Consider the following 21,240-nt stretch of genomic DNA (forward strand, 5'->3'; position numbering starts at 1 on the left):
TTTTAGGCTTCTTCTGTTCTTTAGAAAAGCATGTTCAATTCTCTCCATATTGCACCTTCTTATGTTGGCTACCTTACTCTTGTTTACTCTCTACTGGGTTGGAGGCTTTGGTGTTTCTTCAAGTGGCAGTAAACAACCTTGCGGTCCAAAATTTCTGATGGAGAGATGCGCACTTGTACGATGTGAACATGTTGCTGCAAGAATTTTGCGAATAAGCGCTGTAATAAGGAAGGCTCTCTACGTGAAAGTGCCCGTTAGGCTTTGGACATTGCTATTGCAGATCGCATATATCGATGCAACGAGAATCCCAATATCTTCCTTGTTGTACATCTCTAAAATATCTTTGAACATAGCCATTTCCATCTTGAAGTGGTACATCCTTTGGTCATCTTGCTGTGTTGCTTCTGAAATGCCAACAACAGTTACAATGTGGAAAGCTCACTTTTGTTGTTTACTTGAAGACATCATTTAAAGTGCATATCCTGACTCACTTAACTTTGTATTGACCTAGCACATGTACTGAAACAAGTGCACAAGGTGCCCAAGAAGAAATAAGGACCCACAAGATTAGCAACATTTCAGTCTGTAACCAGAACAAGCATTCCAAGACATTCCCCAGGGCTGTGGAATAAAACCATGTTTAGAATAACAGAGAGCTGAGCTAGTTGGTTAGTATTCATTCTAAAGGCGTGCAAAGACAGGGCGGCCACTATCGCGGAATGTTTAAAGAAGTCCGTTATGCTAAGTCCGAGCATGGTTGCAGAAAGCAATGAGAAAAAAACATGTCGTAGGTATTCCTTACATTCATTGCATGTCTCACAGGCTAAAGAAAGTGGGAAGTAGATACAGCGTTAATGCTGTCTTTACGGCTGCCAATTATCTAGGTAAGATTTGTGCACTGTGCAGAGAAAGAATGAGCGAGTAATAGAAGACACGATGCGGAATAACATTTGTTTCATAAAACATGCCAACAAATTCACTGATTGCTGTACAGGTGTGGTTTAAAAGGTTCCCTTTAGCTACACCTGCTTCTACATTGGACAGATGAGCCACTGTGTTAACCAGAGATTATTGGAACATAAAATACTGTTAAGCGGAGGCTCACCTTCTAATCTATCTTTACATTGTCGAGAGTGTAAGTCCACGCCAAAATTCGATAAATACGCAGTTTTTTACAGGCATATGAACGAACAAACTCATCTAATAATCGAGGCATGGCATATCGATAATAGTGCGCATGCACACGCACTATTAGCTCATGCGCATGCATGAGCTAACCGTCTATTAACTTGCATAAAGAATAAATCAACTGCCTTATCTTTCACGTATACCCCCACACGTGCCGGATTGATAAGTTCATCTATTGCATCAGCATGCGCGGATAAGTTTTCATGTCTTCTTTTTTTCCCGACATTGTATGCCTTTGCAGTTGATAGTTGGCGTTTGTGGTGTCTTGACTTCTTTCTTGTGTCAAAACCATGTTGTGCATCAACCTTGGTAACAGCAGCATGCTAGAACACACAGTGTATGTTAAAGTGTTCCTGAAACACTTTTCCAAGTAATCATATAATAGCTTATCAGTTTATTGCCTCATGAATCTATTGCCGCAAAATTTTTTCAAACCAGTAAAGAATGGGAATGAACGGAGTTACAGATGACACGGTACTAAAAAGAAGTTAGCCACCTCGAGGTGCAATGACAATAATGACATCTGTGCAGGCTAGATGAGTCTTTCAATGATGTACCAGTATAGGGCACAGGCTGTGATACAACCTAAGTGTCACTGCTGCAGGTAGTGGTACCACTAGGATTTGCTTGTTTCAGGATAAGTTGTATACTGCTGTAAAAGTGGCCAGCTTGTTTTACTGCTTTCATGTTAGCAAGCCTGAAAACATCACTGCAGATCATTGTGTACACTTACAAAGTACCACCCAAGCAGTAAAGATTGCATAGGACTGCCAGACACTCCACTCTGATTACTGGAGTAAATTATTTCTTCTGGCAACAATCACGAAGAAGTAACCTAAGTTTGAAGACCTTTATCATATTAGTACATTTTCTAGTAACAGGTCGGTTTCGCCAAAAAAAAAAAGCTACTGTAAGGTGCATGAATACTGCAAAGTTTCGATACTGATAAAAGTAACAAGCAAGAAAATCTTAGTCGAAGATCTATAGGGTATAAAGCATGACCGCTCAAGATTGCCCTGTATACAAAGATTGTGATAACCGCCAGCCACATGTGCCCAAATGCACAGCCATCCAATAAAGTATTGCAACACTTATTTAAATATGCAGATGCCTCAGCTCAATGTGAAAATATAGCCATTTCCTGGTAACGATACAGCTGTATATTTTATGCATGTTATAGTGCAGCCACACCATGCACATTTAGAATTCTGAAATGTAGAGTGTGTATACAACCATACAATGTATTGAATTGTACTGTATGCCCCCTCACCCTATGCCTCTTACGGGGCCTGTGAGGTATTCTCAAATAAATATATAATCAGACGCCTTCTAAAGTTGAAAATCGCACACAGAAAAAGAAAGTAGTGGAAAGACAGATGTAGAATTTCAATAAATGTAATTTTTCACTTTTTTGTGTTTACTAATGTGGGCCGATTCTATGATTTTTTTTAATGTTGCATGAAGCTTTAAAGGATACTCTGCTCGTGAAAAAATTGTTATAAGAGGTCATGAACCACCCGTCAGGCTTGGTGAAAAAATGTAGTCTTGGTGAGAAAACATAGTCAACGAGAGTTGGAAAGTTGGTAGATCATTAGAAACAACTGGTTGCAGTGTGAACTTGACACAAAAACAAAAGGCACGAACAAGCCCCGCGTCTTCTTTTGTCCTTGTGTTGAGTTCGCGCTGCAAGCAGTTGTTTCTTTGCTCAGAAACCACATCCTGTGGAAAGCAGACACCACTATGAAAAGCTCAGCCAAGCCTTGCAGTCATGCGCAACAAGGAGAGATTAGAAGTGGAGCGTGAAGTTGCCATTTTCACAGGCACCCTCTTTTCATACAGGGGGTTGTGCTCACTCTCTTCGCAGCTGTCGGCACCTGCTGTTTGACATTGAACAACACATAGCAGGCCAATATCCCACATAAATAAAGAGCGGCATTTGGATAAGATGCGTTTCTTGCCACCAAGGTGCTGCCACACGCTGGCCCTGTGCTCTATAGTAGCCACACTCGTGCACAGGAATGACAGCAGAGAGCAATCGTGTTTCATCACGCATGCTCAAGCTCATGACGTGAATTCTTTCCTCTATGCCATCCCTCCATGTGTACCTTCAAGCAAGCTGAGAGAAGAGGGGAAGCACTGAAAGCGTGTGACAAATCCCTGTAACTCTATTCGTTCTTGACGAATTCAAGAAATTTTTGCGGCAATCAATTCGTGAGGCCCGATACTGAGGTCATTCGATGATTACTTGGAAAGTGGTTGAGGAGCCCCTTAAAGAATGAAGTAGTGGAACACTGCAAATTGTAATGGTAACTGCCCGCTTTCTTACAACTGTGCAAGCTGCTTTACACCAGAATGATATGTGCTTTGAGCAAGTTTCTAAAGGAAGTGATATCAACCGTTGCAGTCAGTGTTCTTTGAAATCTGTTGCACCTAAAGGTAAACCATAGCGATTAAAGTGTGTATGTGTGCATGCTATTCACAGTTTTAATCACAGTTGTACGTGGGCTGTTTGAACCAGGTGGCGTCTTTGCTAGGACAAAACCAAGGGAAACGACAGCTGTAATAATAGTGCAGCTGGTCTACCAGAAATACAGGAAATGGGTGCTTGTGCCAGTCAAAATTTTGCAGGTAGTCAGATTCTAACGCAACAATATCTGGCAATGCAGAATTTACAGCACCACTACACAGAGCTTGTAATGCAGAGAAGTGGCCATTTCCAGCTTTGCCTTGGCTGATGCAGCAAATTATTTTAGCATTCTACACAAACCAGACAAATGGCACATTTGTCAGCAGCGCCCAAGGTCACAGGGAATACCTAAACTTTGCACAAAGTTCCAATGTGCACTGTCCTATGTGTTGTCTTGCCTATACAAATTGATGGTAGGACTGCATTACATCAAACGTGCTGCAATTGTTATACCTGTGCCCCGTGCTGCGAAGAAGCACAGGGCTGTGAATAAGCACACTTGCAGCGAAGTGAGGTACGTAATAAAAATGGTACAATTAGCGCTAGACAGTTGCACTGAGAACCATCTAATGTATTGGACAGATGGTAGCGTCGACCATCTACACGCGAAGTGTATCATGACATATCAAATGGAACGACACGGACATGTAGTACAAAACAGTGACTATTACATTGAAGCCTCCCTCCAGCAAAATAGCTGCACCGATCAGAAGCTGCAGTAACAGTAACATAATTGCACCAAATCAAGTTTCGGGACTGAGGCCGTAGCGTCACGTAAATAATGAATTGTTGAATGCAGTTCCACCTCGACTACAACCGAGCTCGAGCTAAGCACTTGTACTGTGGTGTAATCATATACTCTGACTGGCCCATGCTCACACAGGGTGCAAATTCACAAAGGTAGAGTTGGTAGAGTTCGAAGGCGAACGGCACACAAACACAACACACCAGGCAGAAGGCCTGGCCCGTTTAACTCATTTGCTCCGTGGCGCGGTAGAAAACGCCGCAGGACAGCGAATGCAAAAACTTACTTTGGCGTGGGTTGACACCGGCGTGAAGCGGGCATGGCCTATGGCTGCCGATCAAGCTAGGGACAAGTGGAGCTAGGGGCGTTCTTGTCCTCAGTACCTAGGCCAGTGGCCGTCTTCAGGGAGAAAAAGTGCCTAAAACAGGCGTTTCAGGCTCTACCGAATGGCGGCGCTGCGGTCGCTCCCTGTAGCGGCCACGAAAACAAATGTCGCTTGTACGCTTTCTAGACGCTCGCACCTGCGTTTTGCCGGTTTTACCACTGTTGTCAGTCGCTGCTGTGCGAGCGTGCTGTTAGAGGCATCGTTGTGAAACAAATTATTTTGGGGGTATGGTTGTCTGCGTCATTTGTTTGAGTAAAACCGACGGTAACCGCTCTTTTGACATGCCGTTTTTGTATATTGGCCCTTCTCGAGAAAACATTCGAAGAATCATTGAGATAGTCGTTGTGCACTCGTACTTTCAGACAAAATGTCTGAAAAATGTCTCGAACTAGGCGTTATGAACTTCTTTGGCAAAATAGACTCTGGGTATGCCGTAGCTGTTGAAAATGCTAATAAAGAGTATGCAAGCACATTTGAGGGGCGAATTAATGCTATATTTAAAAAATGCATATATTTTTGGTCTTCTCGTAAACTAAGACGTTTTTTAGAGGTTTTGTGTTTCGTGGGAAGAAACTGCAGTCACGTTTACGTATGTGCGTCACCCATTCACCTTTCTCCTAAGCACGTAAATAATCGCGAGAAATGCCACGAATGCAATGCATACATGCTCGCACAATTATCCATGAATTATTTCCTCAATCACATATTTTCCGAAAGATAAAAATCAGCGGCGGTTTCCATATGTTGCAAAATCAGTTTCACGCATTGTCAGATGAACTAGCGTGTAGCGGTTTGCATCCAAACAGCTTTGAAATGTCCGCACGGCCATCTCCTGTTGACGTCCTCTTGATATCCACGCCTGGATTATTGAAAACGTCCACGTGCTATATATTCTTGGACGTCTGTCGGAAGACCTTTTTTGGACATCCAAAACGCGACGTCCGCTGCACGCCCCGTGAACCACCGTTCTGGGACGCGGACTTTAGGCTCTTCTTCGGACGTCGTCAGGATATTCGTTGTCCATTGGGGTGTGCCCTAACGTGGCTACGCCCCTGCTGGACTTCCACCGTATTTTAGAGTTCGGACGTTTCTTTACATCCGAAAATGTACGTCCTCCGTTTGTACGACGGACGTTATTTCCCGGACGTGGACATTCGGCTCTAAATCGGACATCCAATGGATAAGTGTGGTCCATTGGGGTATGTCCAGCTTGACCCCCTTTCTTCGTCGTCCTTTCCTCATGGCACATACCGAGTAGTTGGTGAATTCTTCCTATATTTTCTGCATGGTGTAACTCCTATTAGTTTTTAATTATTGAACTGAAGTGCCAATTATGCAGTGTTGTATACGTTACCGAAAAAAAAAGAAGCTAAATACGTTACACGTTACGATAAAGATAAAGGAACGCGTTACCGCCCTGCGTTACCCATAAAAAAAGTTAACGCGTTACCGTTTCCGTTACCGAAAAAAAGTAACGGATATGTTACTTCTGCCGTTACCCCATAGTCATACATCTTAATCAGTACGTTCTAGCCTCAAGAACATACAATAGCAACTTTATAAAACTCATATTTATATGTCACATTAAAGTTGTCGCCCAAAGAAAAATTTTACCCGAAATACTGATTAAACGAGAACAATGTGCACAAATCTGTCATATCTTCACAGTACTATAGTCGCCTAAAGTTGCCTGTATAGTTACATGTGGTGGCTTCCAACTCTGTGGCACATGGGGAAGCTATTTTTCGGAATGGGTCATTAAACACAAAGTGACCGATTTCATCATGAACGCTCTCCGCAATGAAAACATCACTGAACAAACTTGCAGTAATTATGACGGCGTGCTTTTATACCAAAATAAATGCGGAAATTTTGGCAGCAATATAAAGGAATACTTAAATGGCATAAATCTGGGGGAAATTATTTGCGCACATAAACAAGTTTTTTTTTTTTTCAGTTTGACCTGTATAATTGCCGCAAATATTGCGACAGCGTATGTGAAAGTGTTGAAGGTCAGCCTCTCTTGCTCAGGTAGTGCAGTAACCGGAAATGTAGGCGCAGTTGCAAATAGCAAGATGCAAAAACTAGTTTTGAATACGAAGTTTATAAAGAGTGCTAGGGTATTGCAGAGACAGTCTTCTAATGTAACTACAAACCGCTGAATATAAGCAACAGCTGTGTTTCAAATATTTAATCGGACAGCCTGACTCGCTTATTAGCGAATACGTCCGCACTTACACTAAATAGGAGCTCGAGGGACGCACAATGTGGTACTCCTGTATTCACTTTAAGGAAGAGCTGGTGAACGCGCGGAAAGTTTTCCTTGAACCCGCTCATGGCGATGCCATGCGGCATCAAAGATACCGAGACAGTCGCTCATCTTCAGTTGTCGATTACGTTCAGAAGGCATTTCCGAAGAAGTCATCCTCCTTTGCGCTGGAGCTCACATCGAGTCTCGGTGTCCACAAGCCGAGCAGGTCTCGACAGCTCGCTTTTGGCGGTTACGAGGAACTTTGATAGCAAGGTAGCCGAAACTATCCATTTCATAAACTTCGGCAATTTGCTCCCCATTGCAATTTCGCCCGCACAATAAAGGACCCCGTGCGGGGTCGCGATTGTCAACGCTTGGCGGGCCGACAGCAGTCTGCCGCAGCGAAAAAATAACGTCTGGGCGAGGTCTGAGAAAGGCGCTCCTATACAAGACGACTGAAGTTTGTGTAAGACTGCGAGGATAATTGGAATCTAAAGTAACGAGTAATGTGACACCTCACGTTACTGAAAAATGGTAACGAAAGTACGTTACCCGTTACAGTTCCGAAATTGTAACGAGTACGTTACTAAGTTACTGAAGAAAGTAACGCGTTACCGGTAACGCCGTTACTTGTAACGCGTTACCGCCAACACTGAATGAGTAATGAAAAATTTAATGCCTATGGAATTTAGCATTTTAATAGCAATGATACATTCCTGAACAGCAAGGAAAACATCCCTGTGGCTGTACCCCAGGGTAGTGGCCCCAAAAGAAGAATGGGTTCTGATAATTCCAGGTCCAGCTTTCGAAGAGGTGGTGCTAGTATTCTTTTCCTGAATGTGTTGAACCGGCGACATGATATGAAAAAAAATGACCAATCGTTTCACAGAAGAGCGAGGAGGTGTTGGTTGAGTTTCTTTTGTCTTCTGCCCCTGTTTCTTTTCTCTTGCTTGCTGTTTTTTTTTTCTGCCGTAAGGTGAGAACGGTGCGCCAGTCGTCCTCTGCTGTCGTTCTCTCAAAGGTTCCGGGATGACTTGCCGTTGGCATGTTGCCCTGGGCCTTGCTTGTCGAAGGTCCGGCGAGGTCCATGTCCTCAACCGCGGTGGTAGTTGAGGTGCTTGCTGCTGGTGGTGGTGTCTAAGAAATGACTTGTGGCTCCATTTCTCATTCAGGCAGCTGTAGTAGTGGTCGATGCATCGCCGGCGCCGCCGCGCCGAGATGGCGTTTGGTGCAGCTCGTCCTTTTCTCAAGTCTGCGGTCTGTGCGTTTGTCCGAGGTCCACTTGTTTGGTGTCTAAATGCTCCCCTGAACTTCATAGAACTTCACGGATCATTCTCTGATGGTTAGAGGCACTTTTCCAGCGAGAACACATGAAAAATGTTGAGCGCGACGTCAGCCACGCAGCGCTCGTACAAACGCTCCGTTGAAAAGCAGCTCACAGAAAGACACGAAAACAACACCACGAAAAGACACAAGACAAACCGATTTTAAAAAGAGCCGTGCTAACAGGACTTGAAAATGTGGCTTTCAGTTAGCAGCAGATAAGTTTATTTTAGCACAAAAGACTGCTTGTATCTTTACTGAGTTGAATGCCTTCATAGCACAAAATACTTTGCTGTTAGAAAGAAAACACAGTTAGACATATAACGGAATACATAACTTATTGCAATGTTATGTTCATAGAATGCCACATATTTGAATGTCAATATGCGCAATTTTAATAAATTTCAAATGAATATGTCAAGATGCCCGCGATTTTAATAAACCACGGATATTTCAATTTACTTCCTAATCGAAGAAATTGAAACTATTGCAGGCACACGTGGCCAAGTGGTTAAATTATGGCACATGAGGTTTTCCCGATACACTTTTCCAACCACGTGCTGCATGACAGAAAAGTGGCAACCGGTATGCTGGCACATAGGCGTGCGCACAGGGGGGGGGGGCGGCCGCCCCCCCCTAATTACCTAAGAGGGGGGGGGGGGGCAAAATCTGCCCCGTACATTGACCCTTCTAGCCACCTAAGAGGGGGGGGGGGGCGCAAAATCTGCCCATTCATTGACTTAGTAGGGTGGGGGGGGGGGCGCTGCGGCGGATCTTTGCCCCCCCCTAATGGGGAACTCTGCGCACGCCTATGTGCTGGCAGACAGTCTTGGTAGTATGAAATGTGAGGCCTCCTCAGTTATTTTGCAGATAATCTTGAGGGACAAAGAATGTCATCTCGCCAACGAGGCTAGTATCTTGCAAGCGATAAATGTAAATGAAAAGTAGGGTGTTGCCACTTGTTTTGGGTTATCACAGAATAGAAAGAAGGTATCCTGTACTTAGTGAAGAAAACAACTAATTAGACATTTTTGCCCAAATAAAAGTTTTCAGAGACTGCACAGCTTGGTCCTGCGGTAATTTTTGGATTTGAATAGCCGACTGACATTTTCAGAGCTCTTGGCACTTACCTGCGGCTCCACTATCTATTCCATGAAGTCATGTGGGTGCTTTGCAATAAAAGCTACTCACAAGACTTCTCTTTTGCCAATGCATGATGGCGACTGCAGCACAATGTGTTGCTCGATTCTTTGGACATAGCGCAATGTGGTGGCCATGGAAAAAGCTGCCACGATAATGCTAATGGTTGTTGCTTCGCTAGCACGAAGGCCCCGCCAGTGCTACGACTTCATAGTTACTGTATTTTAGGAGCCATATCTAGTAAATCTATAAATGCGTGGTCAAACGAACATGAAATTATCCAAGCGCACACAATGATGCACGAGAGAATCGACAGATCACTCTACTAAATTATGTGTGGGTGGAAAGTGGATTAGATTATCTCGGGGAGCCTTGAGAAAGGCAGGAGATGTGATTGCTCTGTTCACACAGGGTGGTGACAACAGCTATCCGGTATATTCAGCGCAAGTTCACTTAGTGGTAGCCTGCGATGTTGCACAAGGGTTTTTTTTGCTGTCCCATGCAACTTGGATGGTCACGTTTTGGAGCAATGTTGCAGTAGTTTCTTCCATTTGTAGCATGGATGTAGCAGCTTTAATAAAACGTACTGCCAATGTGTTTTTGTAATTGGGTAAAATCTAGGCAACATTCAATACCCAGAAGTGCAGCTCAAACTTTCCTTACCAATATCATGTGTGCCGGCAGCCATGACAATCAGCAGGAAACACCATGAAAATGTACATCATCCTGCAATGATGCTTTATTGAAAGCTTCACCCATAAAAAGGCAACTTTCTTGGACAGGTTCACAAGGCCAGAACAACAGCACCGCAGAATCTCCAACTGACTACTTGCAGAATGACCCCCCACTACCGCACAGTCACTTTCGCACAGCAAGTTCAGGTCAGTTGAAATGCCATGGCTAATCAGATGGTTGCAGACTTTCAGGCGTGAACCAGAGGGCTGACAGCCAAGTCACACCTTGCATCATTTTGGCACTTGGTTTAGGCATACACAAAAACTATGCATGTTACCCCAGAATAGAGCTGTTTAAGCAAGGCAATCATTTCAGATCCACAGCCTCGATGCATCAGAACACTGTGCCAACACATGGTCCCTAAGATGGGAGAAAACATCATACTCAAAAACAGAGGGTTGGTAAAAAAAAAAAAAAGAAAGTGTACTTGCATATGTTGGTTATTGCATCTTGCATAGGTGTGGAGGCAAGCAAATTTTGCTCATTCACTACTCAAAGTGCCACACGTTTTTACAAGTCGGCGGACTTTGGCATGCCTGTCTTTCTCTCTGAAAACCTGGCCACATCAGTGGATGCGGATGAAGTTCTCGAGTGCACTGGGCACCTCGCCAGCAAAGGGGATCCGGCGCTCCACAATCTTGCGGGCGGCAAGGCACTGCAGGCTAATGTGCTGAAGGGGGTTGAGCACGCACTCGCTGATGCCGGCCAGCATGCGATGAGGCTGGTTCCCGTTGGCGTTGCGTCGGTCCAGGTGGGCCCCGTAGCGCAGCAACGTCTGCACCACGTCCGGCACGAAGTTGTTACGCAGCGCGGCCACGTGCAGCGCCGTACTGCGGGCCTCGTTGACGGCCTCCACGTCGGCGCCGCAGTCGAGCAGCAGGGCGGCCAGCGACGCGTCGGGAAACACGTGTGCGTGCGCCTCCTCGAAGAACGCCGTCGGCTTCATGGTGTTGGCGCGGCTCACCACTAGGTGCAGCAGCGAGTCGCCCGACGCCGTGCGCGGCTGCTGGGCCAGCGCGCAGCACACCAGGCGCCGTACGGCCGCCTCGTCAGCGGCGTCGCGCTTGGGCAGCGCGTGCAGCACGTGCAGCAGGTGCGTGAGCACGCGCAGCAGCTTGTCGAAGTTGTCCAGGTGCCGCCGGTACACGGGCCGCTCGGCGAGCAGCCGCGCAGACTCGCCGCACCGGTCGACCAGCAGGCGCGCCGTGGCCAGCACGTCCTCCAGCCGCAGCCGGTCGCGCAGCAGCTCCCCCTTGTCCAGCATGTCGAGGTAGAGGCGCACCAGCGCCGCGGCTGCCTGGCCCGCCTCGGTGTGCAGAAGCGTGTCCTTGGCCACGCGCAGCTCGAGCGCGTACTGCCACAGGTCGATGCAGCGCTGGTACTGCATGCTGTCGGCGTACGCGGCACCGCGGTACATGAGCCGAAACACGGTGTCCTTGTGCTGCGCGCCCAGGATGCGCTCGCACATGAGCAGCGACTGGGTGCGCAGCGCGTCCAGGTCGTGCGCCAGCGCGTCCAGCTGGTCGGCGCTCGCGTACTCGACGGCCATCTGGAAGGCCGGCCGCCGCAGCCCCCCGCCCAGGGGCTTGGGCACGCTCTCTCGCGTGCGCAGCGCCTGCGCTCGCCGCCAGTAGAAGAGCGCCGACTGCACGTCGTGGTGCTCGTCTAGGAACGTGGTGCCCATCAGCTCGTCGGCCTCGGCGCGCCGCGCGGCGCTGTACTCGACGGTGCTGACCAGGTACTCGTAGATCTGCGCGGCGCCCTTGAGGCAGGCCGTCTGGAGCGCGTCGTCGCCATACCGGCTCCGCAGGAACGGGTTGGCGTGCTGCTCCAGCAGAAGACGCGTCGTGTCGAAACGATGCTCCTGGATGGCGTAGTGCAACGCTGTCTTGAGCTGCACGTCCTGAGCATTGACGTCCGCGCCACGGCGCAGCAGGAAACGGCACAAGCTCACGCTCTGCACCGAGTTGATGAGGCAGGTGCCGCCGTTGTAGTTTGGTTTCAAGATGTCAGCACCGTGGTTGACCAGGTACATGACCACTTCGCGGTGCGACATGAAGCATGCCGAGCGCACGGGCGTCGAGCCCGTGTCCGACACACTGTTCACGTTGGCGCCATAGTCGATCAGCTGTTTGACGACCGCCAGCTTGCCCGCCACGGCCGCACACCACAGTGGGGTCACAAAGTGGATCGAGCGGTCATCGGTCACTTCGTAGACGCCACGCTGTTCCAGGTCGGCTCCACACATGGTTATCAGGTACTCTACAATGTCCGAGTTGCCCTTCTTGCACGCGACGAACAAGGGTGCACATCCTTCTCGAAGACGTGAAACGATGTCTTTGCGTTCCTCTCGCGTCAGCCGCTCGATCTTATTGCGAACGAGGTACGAGAGACGTGCCCCTGGTGGGGCGTGCCTACATTCTGAGTAGAGGTCGTTGAATATTGCGTCTCGCTGGGAAGTCTGATCTGTCTTTCCTGTTATCCACATACTTAGAAAAGCTTCCAGTTTTGTCACGCAGATCACGCACCGCGAGCAACTACTGACCTGCAGCCATGTTTAGACAAAAGCCGTCTTCTTCCATGGTCTTCTTCCCGTGTTGATTGACTTGATGATGATAGCGTGTGCGTCTATGTCGTTAAGAAACGTAATTTGTCTCCCAACGTAAATTAAATACTTGCAGTATGCAAAAATACAGTCGTAAACTTGTGCCTCAAGACGTCAGCTTGGGAGTGAGTTTGGACAGTACCTGTTCAAGCGGACTTTTATCTATGTTCAGCACTAGAGGGCCGATCTTGACGATTACAACCGTTTCCCGCCATTTTGAACTGCTTGGCACTTGGCGGAACCGTAAAGGCGCAAAGTGGCATATTTACATGGATTTGCGTCGATTCTGTGGCAGTGCACATTCGAAATGCATATAAAACAGGTTAGTGTACGTCTTGCTGCCTTAGATATTTGGCATGGCTCCATCAATCTCTACCTTTTAAGTAACTTGGGAGTAAGCCTAAATTCGAAGGCGCAGTGTAATCACAGCTGTAACTGCCGGGTGACGATGCTGCCCTTTGGGAGAGCATCGTAAAGTCAGATTCGCCTTCAGAAAGTGGCTCTGCGTCCTGGACAGCGTGTGTGCATTTCGTTCATTTTGCAGCTGATAATACAAGGTTTCCGGAGCTACAAAGAGCAAACTTGCGTGGAGCCCTTCAGCCCGCGCCATAATGTGATAGGCAAGTACGACATTTTGCTTGAAAACATGTATGTACCACTCACAACCTTGTTTCTTACTTTCCAGTTGGTCGAAATGGATCGGGAAAAAGCAACTTCTTTTACGGTAAGTTTTGCGAGGTGTCGAGATAGGGATCGACCGCTCGTTTTTACGCGACAAAGAAGTGTTTGGATGCCAGCGCAGATGGATGCGACTGACTGTCTGGACGACCTCACTAGTTGTTTGAGGAGCGGAAAGGCGTATTTCTGCAACGCCGTTGGAGAGGCCACCTACACCTCTCCCCATTACTGCTGGCAGTGAACCTTATTTAAAGCAGCGCAAGGGCGAACAAGGCCACAGGTCCCGTGTGTTGTGCTCCGGTCTTTTGCGCTGCTTTAAATATGAACTTTAACCGACTCGCCTAGTTTATTCTTTCACAGTGAACCGGTGCTAGCCTCTGTCAGCCGGGATCGTATCCCGGCCGCGGCGGTTGCATTTTCGATGGAGGCGAAAATGTCTGCGGCCCGTGTGCTTAGATTTAGATGCACGTTAAAGAACCCCAGGTGGTCGAAATTTCCGGAGCCCTCCACTACGGCGTCTCTCATCATATCGTGGTTTTGGGACGTTAAACCCCAGATATTATTATTGGCCTCTGTCAGCCAGCATTAGGCTGGATGCCAGCTTAATTCCATGTTGATTGCATGCGAGTGAATACGGTATATTCCATTGCACCTCATGCCATTAATTATTATATGCCTGTCATGTGTGCATCCACATACTGATTTATTTACACAACACTAGCCAACATTTGGCCAACTAGTGCTGGTTCTATGCTAGTAAATGCAGCACATGGCATGTGCATCATGTCATTTTTGAGGTTTTCCAGCCAATGAAGTAAGTGCAATAGCGTGTGATTTATGCCTTTCATGTCACCCCATACATAGTTGCACAACATGCATTCATGTGTGTCATGCTGCACATGATATGTCCTGACAGGCAGTTCATTGGCTGATATTCGTTATGCAGGCATTCACATTCTGGCATATACCATGTTAATGAAATAACCGCGACAGCTTCACGACGTATGCATACACGCCAACTCTCCCGATTTCTGACCTGTCTTCCCGATTGTACGATCATGGCCATAAATCTCCCGATGAACTGCCTCAACCCAGTTTCGAAACAACAAAACAAAAACCAGTGATTAAAACAACACGAACGTATTTATATGACACACCAAATAAAAGCAAACGTCCATGCAGCTTGAAAGTTTTGCTTGCCACGGCTGTTTTCTCTCGTTTGCCGGGCCTTTCCCCAGAAACACACCACCACTGCTGACACGGGTGGGCAAGGTTTTATGGCTGACTGACCCTGCCACACAATGCCCATTACCCTGTAGTGTGAAAGTCGGCTAAAAATAGTGACTGGGTGTTGTTTAGTCAGGAAAAAATGTAATAATCAGGGGAGTTTTTGGGAGATGCGTCTTTTATATGATGATTGATTGCATTAATTACACAAAGAAGTACTTACACAATTTATTTAAAAAAAAATTGTCATATTTATTCTTCCAGAAGATTTCACGCAGGGCACTGCAGCGGCCTGTGCGCTTTTGCTGGGAAAGCATCCTACTATATCGGTGCTGCTTCTTGACTTCGCAAAAGTCTAACTAAAATGCGAAGCCTTTCATTCTTGCAAATTTTGTGTAGCGTGGCGTTGGAATTCTGCAAAATATTTATTAAACCTTCTATTTTATTAACCGCCAAAAGCTTAATGAGTCTGTTGGTCCAATTTTTTTCACAAAATGCACTCCGAAAATGTGTAATATTTTTATTGCTGAATTAAATTCATCAGACGATTCTATTTAAAAAAAATTGTCTAAACTATTTTTACGTGACCGTAAAGTGACAAAAAATAATTTTTGTTGTTACATACACACGGTTTATTCGTAACATCAAGCAAAATCCTAAAAAAAAATCATTTTTTATAAATAAAAATTATGCGTTGTATTAAATATAGCTCACAGACATACAAAAATACACTTGGAGAATAGTCCACGTCGGAATAATCGCCGCTCTAATCGCTAGCAGCAGAGCAACTGGCGCATACTTCCATAGTGTAAGTAACTGCGTGAGTGAGCGCACGGAAGAAAACTGTATGGTTGTGCGCCTGTCCGGAAAGCAAAAGCTATAATAATTCTTCGTCTTATCGCCAACGAGACTGAGTTAGTTTTTCCGAGTCCCCAAAACAGGAAACGCAACCACGGTGGCATCGTTTGTGTAATTTAGCACCGTACGGAAACATGTAATCGCGCTCCGTGGAGCAATAAACGAGAGAGTAACAAGTGGTCACCCTTTGAAATATTAGAAGCCAGACAGCAGTCAGCTTTGCGGGTGCAAGAAGCGATAACCACCCGAAGGACGAAATTGAAACCAGCCGCACCGTGCGTGCTCGCATGTGCAAGGGATAGCCGGCGCACCGCTTTGGAAGAAAAAAAACAAAACAAACACATCTGTGATTGAAAAAAATTCCACGCATTTCTGAAGTGTGGCAGCACATGCCAAGCAAGAGAAATGATCGAAAGAGGCACATGTTTTATACATACAGGCAGGTCATACATGTACGGCAAAAACCCTTTGGTGCCTTTTAGGTGATGCCGTACATGTACACCGAAAACCTTCAAAGGGTTAATAAAGTGCATGTACAATACCACGCAACTCGAACGCCTAGATTGTATTGAAAGCACCTACGTCATTGCAGTACTAGTTGTTTTCGATAGTAAGAAGAATACGAGTGGAAAATTCATGCAGCTTGAAGCACCAGGGAAAGCCGGACTGAATAACAAATGAGAAGTGTATCGTGAGGAAATTTCAGGCAGCCTGATGTCACGAACATAGAGATAGAAATTTAAGGCTGTCCATAGGGAACCGAGGAGTTATTGTCACCTTTTGTGATATTATACATAAATACACATGTATGCGTGCATATATTTATGTTGTTAAACATGCTAAAACTACTCCAGTTAGCGACTTAAAAAGTGTGTTTGAAAATGTGTGATAAGCATCTGCTCCAAAAGGCTGATTTGATGCTCCATAGTGCGGCTTTAGCTGCTCCAGAAGCTGCGCCAAAGTGGTTTCGGTTGACCACATCACTGTTGTCAGGATATGATGACATGCATGGCATCAGTTTCATGTTTGTCACACATTTGTCATGCCATGCCAATTTTGGTATATCTCAAGTTAATAAAATACTCATGAGAGCACCAAGACCTGTCATGTATGTCATTGCGTACATGACATGATATTCTTGTCATGGCCTGCCCTTAATGTTCTACATACTCATGCCATGCCAAATTTGGTATGTACCAAGTGTAGAGGGTGTGAGTGCCAAGCCGGATATGAGGCGTCCTCTAGGATGTAGATAAAAAAGGGTGTGTTGTAAATACACTGGGGTCGCTTCTGCTGGGGACTTGGAGCGTGCGTGACGATTCCGCCGCCCTCGGGCTTAGGCCTGCATCCTTGGCCGCCTCGGCTCGAACTTGCACACCACATGGTGTCAGAAGCGGCATGCCATGTTCCTGCCATTCGACATGGCCAATAAGGACGCTCCAGTTCCTGCCCTTGCAGCTGCCAGTCTCCGGAGCCCGGCCCCATTTTCCTTCGGCGATGCTAGCAGGTGGCTTCCCTGGTTGCATTAATTCGAAGACTACTGCTTTGGCACTGGCATGCACGCAGTGCCGGACGAGACAAGGGTTAGGACCTTCCTCTACTGCATGGCTCTACGGGCACGCATCGTCCTCAGTTCGCTCATGTCCGACAAAGACGCGTACAAGTCTTATGTGGAAGCCACCCGGCGGCTCACAAGCTTCTTCGTGCACCCCGTAAGTGAGGTGTAAGAGAGCTCTCGGTTCCACAAGCGGATGCAACAGCCAGGCGAAACCGTCTACAGTTCCTTCACGGCCCTTCGGAACACGCTATGCAAGTGTAACTATCCATCAACAGCAGGGCTTAAAGTCCTGCTTCATTGAAGGGGGGGCACGCCCGCTTAGGGCGGCGACCTATATATATATATATATATATATATATATATATATATATATATATATATATATATATATATGTATATGTATATATATATGTATATATGTATATATATATGTATATATGTATATATGTATATATATATGTATATATGTATATGCGCTGGTCACGTGCTGTTTTTTTTTATTTCGAGGGCTTTCTTTGTAGCTGCCCCCTCCAATCCTTTGTGTTCCCCCTTGGCGCAGCTGGCGAACAGAAGAAAGCGGGGAGAGCACAAAAGAACGCCGGGAGGGAACGACTGGCTGTCCTCAGCTGAAATGACACTCTAATGAGGTAAAAGAGGTCATGGTAGCCGCAATGTTGGTAAACCAGCACAGAGAACCTGTCTGTGACGTCACGTGCAAGCCATGTATTGCAAATAATGCAATGGGGTTTTGTGAAGACGATCTCGAACTTTGCAAATCCTATTTCTTGCCTGAAGTCAATATTACTTACAAAAAAAAAAAAATTGTAGTGCCCAAGGTGGCTGTCGGCAATATGCAACTGATTTCATTCGCCTAACTCTAATGCTGTATTTTTAACCCTTGGCACAAGTTAGCTGGGACACCCGGTGTGTAAGTGCGCGTGTGTGTGTTTGTGTGTATAGTCGTCATTCTGACAGGCCACAGATATTCTCACTGGTACGATCACAGTGTAGTGAAGGAGCCAACTGTCTCTAGAACTGAACAAACGCTTACGAAGGTTATACAAATAAATGTATTATTCCTAGCGTATGGAGAGGGGGCTGGGCCCCCCCCTGACTTTAAGCCTTAGTCAACAGCCGTTGAAGAGTGTCTTGTTCGCGGCCATTTCGTCGTGGGTTTGTCGGGTTCTTGCCTCTCAGACAAGGTGTGCTGCACCCTGAGCCTCTCCCTGGGCGATGCACTTGTGCAAGCCCCCCGCAGGGGCGTCTGCACAAGCAGGCGTTTGGTGTGTAGCGACACCACAGACCCGAGCTAACGGGGGGGTGTTGACCCCCTCCCACGCCTAGCCGTGCGTGGCTTTGCCGTGTCAGGGGAAAAGGGGATCCTGGGGGTTGAGTCGACGCTGGGTGTTTGGACTTTTAAGGCCCCCCGGCAGAGGCAACACACCCCTTTGGCCCCGGCTTCACGCAGACGGCACCCCTGGGCTGACCCACCTAGGGGAAATCGGCAGTCGCCTTTTCCTATCTCTCTACCCACATCTTCGCCTTTCTCTCTTCCTTTTAGCCTTTCCTGTCCTCTCCTATCTTCTACTTACTTCCAACCTTCTTGGCGGCAAGGGTTAACCTTGTGTGGCTATCCAACCTAGGATAAACCATATTGGGTTATAGTAACCGCGTACTGCTGGCGTTGTGCAGACTTGTTCACATGTTCTGCCACGTCCCCTTGTTGGGCTCCGTGGTGGGTGGTAGGCGCCGTTACCGAAAAATCCACCTTTTTCCATGGGATCCTCGACCCCCTCTGTAACCACCGATCGTGCCCCGAAACGGGTACGCACCGATGCAAGTTCACTCCTTTGGCCCAAAAACAGAGAAACTTTCCCAAAATACCACGTCGTCCACTGCGAACAATCGTCTACAAAAGCTAGAACAAACTCACCCTTTCTTGTGGCCAAGTGCCTGAAAGAGACCATTGGAACCGGCTATAAGGCCACAGAGATGGCAAGCGGAGATTTGCTTCTCGAACTAAAAGACAAGGAACAGTACAATAAACTCTCACACCTCGTAGCCTTTGGTAACATCCCCGTCTCTGTGAGCGCACACCGTACCATGAATACAGTGAAGGGAGTGGTATCGGACGAAGACTTGATGACATTGAACGAAGAGGAGCTCCTTGATGGATGGAAGGACCAAGGTGTAACACATGTCCAGCGCATCACAATCAGACGCAACAACAACGAAATACCAACAAAGCACATGATAGTCACCTTCAGCTCAACCACCTTACCCGAGACTCTTGAAACTGGCTATGTAAAACTCCATGTCCGACCGTTCATTCTTAACCCCAGGCGTTGCTTCAAATGTCAGCGATTTGGCCATGCATCCCAGAGCTGCCGAGGGCAGCTGACGTGTGCTAAGTGTGGCACAACCGGCCACAGTGCTGATGACTGCAGTCATGACGAGGTCCTCTGTGCAAACTGCGAAGGTAGTCACCTCGCATACTCCAGAGCGTGCCCAGCCTGGAAGAAAGAAAAAGAAATAATAACTACAAAAGTTAAGGAAAATATTACATTCAGGGAAGCAAGACAACGGATCTCCTCATCATTCGCACTAAAAACATCTTTCGCCGAAGTGGTGCAACGAGGGGCGGCACCACAAAGGCCCCTGGCAGTTGCCCGGTCCACGCCTAGCGTGCCGAGGCTAACGCCACTAGCCCCTACGGTGGGAGCAGCCAGCGCTGCCCTGCCCACATCCAACCTGTCCACACCAGTGGCCTCCACAAGCTCTGGCAGCATCCAGGGCAATCACGAGGCCAAGGGGGTCCCATCGACCTCCAGCTCGGTGGGGACAAAGACTTCGTCCACCGAGGCGAAGTCTCAGCGACGCACAGCTCGCTCTGTGGAGCGAGCGTCCAGTGCCTCGCAAGAGGCTATGGACACCACTTCAAGCCAAACGGCGCAGGAAGCGCCGAAGGAGCGTCGAGCTTCCCTCGACTGCTCCAAAAAGGAGAAAACACCAATTACAGGGCCTCACAAAGGCCCCGTAAAATGAGCCCATCTCAGACCTCCTTACACACAGCTCTTTTTTCTTTTCCCCATCATGGACAAAATCATACAATGGAACGTAAGAGGACTGCTTAGAAATCTAGATGACGTCCAAGAACTTCTGATTAAGTTCAACCCGAAAGTGCTGTGTGTGCAAGAAACGCACCTAACCCCCAAACACACCAACTTCCTTCGCCAATACATTACTTTCCGAAAAGACCGTGAGGATGCAGTCGTATCATCTGGCGGTGTGGCCATTATAGCTGATAGAAGTCTAGCATGCCAGCATTTGAAGCTCCAAACGGCCCTTGAGGCAGTGGCTATTCGAGCTGTACTTTTTAATTAGCTCATCACCATATGCTCCGTGTATATACCACCACACCATCAGCTTCACAGACGCGATTTGGATACATTAATAGATGAACTTCCAGAGCCCTTTTTGATTCTAGGTGATTTTAATGCACACAATCTCCTCTGGGGCGATTCTCGCTGCGATGCTCGAGGACGTCTCATTGAACAGCTCCTCTGTTCGTCTAGTCTATGTCTTTTAAATATGAAGGAGCCTACGTATTTTAGCCTCTGAAACAACTCATACTCCTCCATACATCTTAGCATTACATCGCCGTCCCTCTTACCCATTTTTAAATGGAACGTTCTTAACCCTTATGGAAGTGACCACTTCCCAATCATCCTGAGTACGCCAATCAAACATCAACTACCCCCGCAGGTCCCTCAATGGAAGGTCGACTCAGCTGATTGGGAACAGTATTGAACCCTTACACACATGACATGGACTGAGCTGTCGGCTCTGACCATAAACGATTCCGTCACGTATTTTACAGCTTTTATATTCGACGCCGCATCTAAATGTATTGCCCAAACAAGCGGCCAGGGTTCTAAGCGGCGAGTTCCATGGTGGAACGATGCATGTAGGAAAGCACGAATGAATCAGAACAAAGCGTGGGCGTTGCTTCGCGATTCCCCAACAGCAGAAAACCTAGAACATTTCAAGCAGGTCAAATCGCAGGCAAGGAGAACGCGC

At 47.1% G+C, this 21,240-nt stretch overlaps 2 protein-coding genes across 2 annotated transcripts in view; one reads left to right on the forward strand and one right to left on the reverse strand.

Annotated features, from left to right (window-relative positions):
- Positions 1-10,220: 10,220 nt before the first annotated feature.
- LOC119379433 (protein fem-1 homolog A) lies at positions 10,221-12,823 on the reverse strand. Its single transcript, XM_049411980.1, has one exon. The coding sequence runs from the start codon at positions 12,720-12,722 to the stop codon at positions 10,800-10,802; it is 1,923 nt and encodes a 640-aa protein (XP_049267937.1). The 5' UTR covers positions 12,723-12,823; the 3' UTR covers positions 10,221-10,799.
- Positions 12,824-13,023: 200 nt separating this feature from the next.
- Positions 13,024-21,240, forward strand: part of LOC119379432 (structural maintenance of chromosomes protein 3) — a 661,154-nt gene continuing 652,937 nt past the window's right edge. The window contains exons 1-3 of the mRNA XM_049411979.1: positions 13,024-13,161; positions 13,384-13,459; positions 13,525-13,563. Coding sequence (XP_049267936.1) covers positions 13,147-13,161; positions 13,384-13,459; positions 13,525-13,563 — 130 coding nt within the window. The 5' untranslated portion in view covers positions 13,024-13,146. The remainder of the gene's footprint in view (positions 13,162-13,383; positions 13,460-13,524; positions 13,564-21,240) is intronic.

This window comes from Rhipicephalus sanguineus, chromosome 1, assembly GCF_013339695.2.
Source record: "Rhipicephalus sanguineus isolate Rsan-2018 chromosome 1, BIME_Rsan_1.4, whole genome shotgun sequence".
Taxonomy (NCBI): Eukaryota; Metazoa; Arthropoda; class Arachnida; order Ixodida; family Ixodidae; genus Rhipicephalus; species Rhipicephalus sanguineus.

Coding starts and splice junctions, on each gene's coding strand:
- LOC119379433 (XM_049411980.1), bottom strand. CDS start 12,722: ATGTGGATAACAGGAAAGACAGATCAGACTTCCCAGCGAGACGCAATA.